We start from the raw sequence: 7,930 nt of genomic DNA, 5'->3' as shown, positions 1-7,930 counted from the left end.
TTTGAATTCTGGACTTTTACTTGTAACAGAGTATTTTTATATTGCAGTATTGGTACTTTTACTTAAGTAGAGAATTTGAGTACTTTTTCCACCACTGGTACTGAGTATCCATCAAGCCCCATGCAATGCACCACTAACGCTGCTGCAAAAACAAGTACATGTTGTGTGCAAATCTCGCCAGATTGTCGGCAATATCATCCAGCATTTCTTTTACTGCAGTTTCAGCGTTCTTGATGTTATCAGTCATTGGCTGTCTGTCTTTAGCATTAGCCTTCGTTTGCCACCTATTATAGGCATCATCGTCAAAACGTGCTGCTCTCATATTTCTAAGTTTGTTAGAAGCAAGAACTACATTCCGTCGTAAACCAGGAAGGCTTTTAGAGCCGGTACACGATGGTGGACACAGTGAAGCCTTGCTTCTGCAAATGTACAAACAATTAACGTAATTTACAGATGCAGTAACAAGTGGATTATATGCATTTGAAAAATCTCTAGAATTGTCATCACCTCCTGAGGGTTTATTATTAACCGGCAGAGCACCCATTTTCACTATATTCTTATAGATAATGTCGTCTGTTATGGTATTTTTGTAGAGTTTGTAATTCGGATCATTCTTCAAATACCCATCCCAGTCTGCCACAGATCTACCATGTTTACTTATAACCGGCTGAAAAACGTTCCTGTAGAATTTTAGGAGACCATTGTTAAAGAAGTGGTCTACCTTCTTCTGGCCACCCGCACGCGCAAAGACTAGGTCTTCCATACTGGATGTGTCATTCTGTCCCTCTAGATCTGAAAGAATAGAAACAATATTTAATCTTATGGCACTTGGCCCTGTAGCGTGTTCAGTTATTATTACAGATTGTTTGCAGTTTATTTCTACAGAGCAGTTAGGAACAGAAGCACAATTTAGCACAATGTCCTGGTAATCATGTTATCATAAACTGACATAAGCTGCCATAACTGCTTAAAAGTGATGGAGGATTCCAAGTAAATTGTTAACTCATAGTCCTTTCTACAAAGAACTTAAAAATTACTTGGACAGACAAGCTTACTTTATACTTTGTTGCGCACTGGTGTCGCGCAATAAACTTTATTTACAAGCTCACCATGTGTCATGAGCTGACATGTTGTGAGCTTTTAGAATAGGCTTACACATTAATGACTGACATCAGTAGCACTTAATTTATCTATTTTTTGTCAGTGTGCAAGCCATTCTGTTCATTCTGGACTGCAACGCTGGCCTCTCGCACCTGGCTCTATCTTTGGTAAGCCTTGAGTCTAGAGCGCAACGTTTTCTATTTCATTGGCTATAATACAGTCAAAAATTTATTTGGAACACATTTTTTCGTATAATATACTGCAACATAGCCAGGCTAAGGCCTAATTTACACTTTGCATGACCTTGTCGCTTGCTGCAAATAACACATTTTTATAAATCTTAATCAAGTATAAATTATGCTTAAAGACATTATTAAACAGACACTGTACACACTGTGGATTGGCCTGTTTTATGGCCATATTATTTTCATGCTATACTCACCGAGCATCAAGTGGGTGCACATCATGAAGTAATTCCTGGCATCTTTGGGGTAGTTGCCAGTCACCTCTCCAGTCTGTTGGTGGAACCTGGTGAAGTTGTGCCCATGGAAACAGTAGTAGTGTTCTTGCCAGCGGAAGGCAGAGGTGCAGACGGGCAGGTGGGACCATGTCTTGTTGTTTGCTGTCTTGGTGGCGATGTCAAAACTGTACACATCATGTCCTGTCAGCACAGCACATACAACAGAGGGAAGTTGATTGGGGACCATTGCGCGGTCATGCAGTGATGGAAGAAGTACATACATGTTTTTTACTCAAGTAAAAGTATATTGAGTAAAAGTACAAAAGCATTTGTGTCAAAATATACTTAAAGTATTGAAAATTGGAAATACTCCAGTAAAGTAAAAAAAATACCTCAAAATTACCAAAAGTACGAAAAGTAAAACTACTCTATGCAGAAGGTCCCATTTAACAAGTTTTCAAATCAAAATCCTTTGAAAATATTAGATCTACAAGCTCAAATTGTGTCGCTTTGCGACACGTTGTGAGATTGTAGAGCTCACAGCGTAATTTGAAATGTAGTGGAGTAGAAGTAAAATGATTGAAAATTTGAAATACTCCAGTAAAGTAAAAATACGTCAAAATTGTACTAGTAGTAAGTACAGTACTTGAGTAAATGTGCTTAGTTACTTTACACCACTGGTCATGACAGACTGGATCATGTTCAAGGACGCAGCCACCTTAATCACTTTCAACCTGGCATCCCTATTCTGTCTGTTGTCTACTACTGTCTGTCCAAATTGCACTAAGTTTGTTGTCTTAAAGGTACAATCTGTAAGATTCATGTCCTACCCATGATACAAACCCAGTGCGAGTGCCCACATTTCTAAAGTTGAGTTATATGGGAGAGCCTGTTTGTGAAGAGCGATGGTGTGTTATTCACACAATATTTGTTTTACTGATTGCAGCTTTAATATGTTTTGTAGTGAATACACTGTACCTGGAGAAACACCTTATCATTCATCTGTATTGATATCACTGAATGACAAATAAAAAAACGTGACGTGGATAACCTACGTACTGTATGTCAAGCAAGTTTGAAGTCTCAGCAAGTTGATTTTCATAACATACTGAAATTAACGGAATCCACCAGCTTCTAGGTTTTGGGAAATGGCCAGCAGTAATGTCAAATGTACTGTGAGTCATAGTCAATGGACTAAACACTGGTATGGTCCTTTAAGTCGCTATGAATGAGAGCTTTGTCTAAACTCCTCAAAAAAGTCAGCAGAGTGGAAACAATCTATTGCTTTGGCCTTGGGGCCGAGTACCACAACATATACAGTACCTTTAAAGAAGAGGACAGAGTCGGTTATACAATCTCCTTCAGGACACTCCACGGCTGCATCCAGCTGGCTGGGGATTCCAGGGAAGTCCTGTTGGATCTCTTTAGGATATCCCTCTTCCAGAGTGTGGTTGTAGTAGCTGAACACCATGTCATCCTGTACATTATACAGGAAAGTGTCAAGAGGACCAATATTTAGATGTTTGCTTCTCCATTGCTTTTGTGTCACAATCCATGTCCAACCTAGTATAGAGGCCATGATCAAATAACACTGCACTCCATATTTTAAGTAGTAAAATCAGAGTCCAGTCAGAATGTCAATGCTGGGCCCCCAACCTTCTGCATGTGGTTAGACTCTCATGTGAATTCATGTGAATGTGTAGCATTGTGTACATTACTGCAGTAGATAATTCTATGCTATTCTATTTGAATGAACTAAATTTGAAATTAGATTTATCTGTGGACTAATTGGGGACCCCTGGCACCCACTCAAGGACCCCTGGGTGTGCTCCTACATTGACTATACCTGGAAGAAGTAGATGTGATCGTGATCCATGTCCTCGCTGTAAATGCGGAACGCAGCATCGACGTGACCAAGGTGGTGAGCGTCATGTAGCTCTTTGAAGGTCTCATTGGAGAGATGAGCGCCTGCACTGAACCCCTTCCACAGATGTTCACCTTCAAATACACACATGCACTTGTTTTTCTTTCCAAATTGAATTCACCAAATGAAAATCATAATAATTCATTCCAAATGACTATATCTCTGTTTTGAGGAAGAATGATTCCTTATTGCCCAGTATCTCCCAAAATATGAGGGATTATTATGTATAAAATGGGGATAACAGGAAATAAAACACTAATCATTTTGCCAGAAGAGGGTGGTCAACTGTACTCAGGCTGGCCCATAACCAGTGGTGTAAAGCAACTAAGTACATGCATTTACTCTGTACTTGAGAATTTCCAATTTTCAATACTTTTACTTCTACTCCACTACATCTCAGAGGCAAATATTATGCTTTTACTCCATTACAATTATTTGAAAACTTTAGTTACTCGTTACTTTGTAGATTTAGATTATTATTACGAAACATACATTAACCGCTGCAGCCCTACAGTATATACATTTCGGCCATAGCAGATCTACAAGCTCACAATGTGTTGCAATGAGATCTGCTATTTTCAAAATATTTGTATACATTTTTTAAACTTTCTGCATAATTCTGCATAATGAGTACTTGTACTTTTGTACGTAAAGTCTATTTTGATACCAATACTTTTGTACTTTTACTTAAGTACATTTTGAATTGTGGACTTACTTGTAACTTGTAATTTCTACATTGCAGTATTGATACTTTTTCCACCGCTGCCCATAACAGAATCCCACCTTCTCTCCTGTGTCTCCCCTGTACTGGACCCCCTGTGTCTAGTTTGATAATTAAATGAAACTGTGAATGGACTGGCCTACTCTATATAACAAATAACTCCTCTAAAACTCATTCCAAACCTTTGAAAAAGAAGACATTTCCCTTCTCATCAGGTGCAATTGCATCAAACTCAATTCCAGCACACCGGTCTGGCAGGGCAGGATCATGAAGATGTTCATCTGCAATTCAAAGTCGATGGGCCATTCACAATTAATGTACAAGGTAAGGAGTGATAATGACAATGTTTGTACAGTGTATGTTTATGGTACAATAGATAAGCAAGTATGTGCTGTAATTTATAGTGCATACTAAACTCATCAGTGGAGTTTACAGTCTGTAAACCACTAATAATTGAAGCTGTTTAGAGGAAAAGCTTGTGTCTGAATTTAAAATCCTCAGTTTTACACAGGGACAAAAATGTAATGTCTGTCCCTTAATAGAATGATGCTGGTTGCCTGGTCGCTAATTTGCCATTTATTGATTTAGATCAGCAGGAGGAGAAGCAAGAGTATTAGTTTAATAAAATTCAAAACCTACCGGCCACTGCTGCACCTTCCTGATGTCTGTGAAAGACATTCACGTGTTGTTAAAATACTCAAACATTATTATATAGAACAAGGGTCTTCAACGTGATTCAGGCCAAGGACCCCTTAGCTGAGAGAGAGATGAAGCAGGGAACCCCACTACATATTGTATAAAACTGTGTTGCAGAGTAAACTTTTTCATAGATTTCATAGGTAGTTCAATGCATGCTTTAAGATCAATGTTCAATGTTCAAATTCATGTTTTTTGTTTGTTTTTAGCGTCTCTATTAATGCATGTTAATGTGTAATTATCAGACATTTAACCACTTAGAGCCTCAATACTAAACTTGACCGTTGGGTCTGTACTTGGTTAGCTCTTTTTTTCAGTCTACACCAAACCTCTTTGCCAAAAATAGCAGATCTACAAGCGCAGCGTCGTGAGCTTGTTGATCGGCTATTTTTGGCTAATGTTCGCCTCAGAATCCTATCACCTATCCACCTTAGGGGCCCTGGACCCCCTGTTGAAGACCCCTGAATTATAGAAAATACATTGCACATCAAAGAAACCCTTGATGATCGTGATGATACTGATAACGTGATACTGATAACATGACAGTGTGGTTTATCATTGACAGAATGCATTAATAATGACTAAACTCGTCTTGTTTGGACAATTGATCCAATGAACTTTGTGAAGTGGAAAACAGAAATATAATAAATGACCAGTGATAGTGCAGTGACATTGCTCGTCCAAAAATATAATGTTTTGTTATAAAATGTGATAAATATGGCAAAAACCCATACATGACTTCGGAATATGTGAGTTTGTATCTTATGTAGATAGATTGGCTTATAGTAGTTACCAATTGAAAGAAGTATGCCCACCCTTTGAGCTTTTCATTTAAATACCCATTAGTTTTTAATAAAATAAAATGCACGTCTATTACAGTATGTGCCATGGTTTACAGACAATAATTCACACATTATCTTTGTGCATACTTATTTGCATATTTATACAACACTGTATGAAGAGGGGTGGGGATTTCTTATATACATATGAATAAAGGGCCGTTCACACTGAGCACTATAACTATGACGATAACTATATCGTTCACCGTTGCATTTTTTTAAATAGTTGGTGTGAACTCTGCCATCCACTTGACGATTTTTTAAAATATAATTATAGTTATTGTGCTCAGTGTGAACGTTCAAATTGTCTCTCTTGTATGCTCAGTCACAACACAAATTGCACAGCCGTCCCAACAGCAATGACATCATGCTCAACACACAGGATACAAATATGCATTTTTCCTTTTTGTCTCAACATTCCAGAATACCTCAGAGGAACATTGTTCTGTGAGAAAGTAGGTTTTAATGGGCCCGTTAGGGTTCATTAACCACCGGCATCCCTATTTGGGGCATGTCATTATGCAAACATTTTCATGAAAGATATATATATTTTTTTTAAATAACAATAAAAATACATTAATAAAATTCAAGAAAATGCGTATCTATTAGAAAGGATCTGAATGGTTAATATACTTACGCTGGTGCAGCGTTAGTGAGCCCCAGTGCCAAGCACAGAAAGAGAGTGTTGGAGAGCAGCTTCATGGCTGTGCCGAGTGCAGTCCTGATGCAGTGCAGACCAGCTGATACAATGTACCTGTACAAATGCTCAAACTGTGCTTTTATACAAAATCTCTACATGAGGGCAGGCATGTTATTACACAACTGCGTGGGTGTGTGTTTGTGCGTGTGTGCGCGTGTGTGCGTGTTGTTTACTTTTATCGTTTACAGTAATTCTGAGGTGTTTACAATTTGCTAAATTCCGAGAACATGCTGTGCAGCAGGACTTACGGTAACACTTTAGTTAAAGGTCAGGTCTATAATGCATTTAATCACATTTATAATGCATTATAATGTAAGTAGGGCTGGGACTTGATTTAAAAAAAATCTAATTCATTTGAGGCTTTGTAATGAATTAATCGAAATTAATCGCATGTTTAATCGATTATCGAGAAGCCATTTCTTTTCAGTTAAAACAGATTTAGGTATATGAGTGAATACATAAGTTTAAGCAACAAAATTGTGTTTTTTTTATCAAGGTGGTACTAAACAGACCAACAGATTAGTGCAAGTTTTACCACAAAGTAATTTTAGGAATTCAGAGATTCAGGTAGCCTATATAAATTCAAGGACCTTCTGTAAACTCAAGCACAAGTAAAACACAATACTTTCAAGTACACAATACTTTCAAGTATATTCCAAAACAGTGGAAACCCTGACCATTAGGAAAAATAAAAATAATGTCTTGATTGACCTTATTGTACAATATCCATATGAACAAACCAGACTAACAAAAACAAAACTCTCTGTTGCTTCAAAGGCCATAACACTACCAACAATTTAGTTAGTCCATATTGATTTAAAAATAAAAATAACATAGACCCCTTCAGTCCAACTCTCCCTCAATATCCTTGGCCAAAATAATAAACAGACCACCGGTCTTGGTGCACCGGTATGATCGATACGCCTGAAACGCGTCCAGTGAGAAAGGTTCAGTGGTGCATAAACTAAGAGCGATTAAAATGCGTATTTTTTTTAAATCACGTAAAGTTTCTGTAATTAATTAATCGAAATTAATCAGTTAAAGTCCCAGCCCTACTTATAAGGCATTATAACACTCGTTCTAAATGTATGACAACTTATAACAACGTTTGTAACATATTATAAGTGCTGGTCATAATGCATTATAAGCTCAGTGGAACAGCACATTATATTATAAAGTGTCTTTGTTATATTATGCATAATTATAAACACTTATAATGAGTTATGAAGCATTATATGTAGGTGCATTAAAATGCATTATAATGCATTATAAATGTGATTATAATGCATTATAGACCCAACCCAACCTAAAGTCAGAAGTCCTGACGTCACTCGTTCATCCCCTGGTTCGTAAAGTAATTTCTCTATGGAGAATAACATTGGGTCATCTTAGAATCGTCTCATATAAGAATTGTGGTCCAAAAATAAACAAACTGTCTCGGCGATATTGTCAGGGAGGAGGTTCTGTATCGTTTATGATAGTCAGTCAC

The 7,930-nt window shown here is 37.5% G+C and overlaps 1 protein-coding gene across 1 annotated transcript; it reads right to left on the bottom strand.

The window, feature by feature from the left end:
- Window positions 1-377: 377 nt before the first annotated feature.
- LOC308080575 (hemopexin-like) lies at window positions 378-6,443 on the bottom strand (the record flags this gene model as incomplete). The annotated part of the gene is made up of 8 exons (XM_080422469.1): window positions 378-419; window positions 665-792; window positions 1,544-1,762; window positions 2,885-3,038; window positions 3,408-3,559; window positions 4,389-4,487; window positions 4,846-4,871; window positions 6,379-6,443. 8 exons carry the CDS (start codon window positions 6,441-6,443, stop codon window positions 378-380), a joined length of 885 nt encoding a protein of 294 aa, XP_080278595.1.
- Between the last annotated feature and the right edge of the window lie 1,487 nt (window positions 6,444-7,930).

This window comes from Gymnoscopelus braueri (assembly GCF_963280865.1).
Source record: "Gymnoscopelus braueri genome assembly, chromosome: 24".
Lineage (NCBI taxonomy): Eukaryota > Metazoa > Chordata > Actinopteri > Myctophiformes > Myctophidae > Gymnoscopelus > Gymnoscopelus braueri.
Note: the sequence above shows the minus strand (reverse complement) of the source record. Positions and strands in the feature narration are given on the sequence as shown.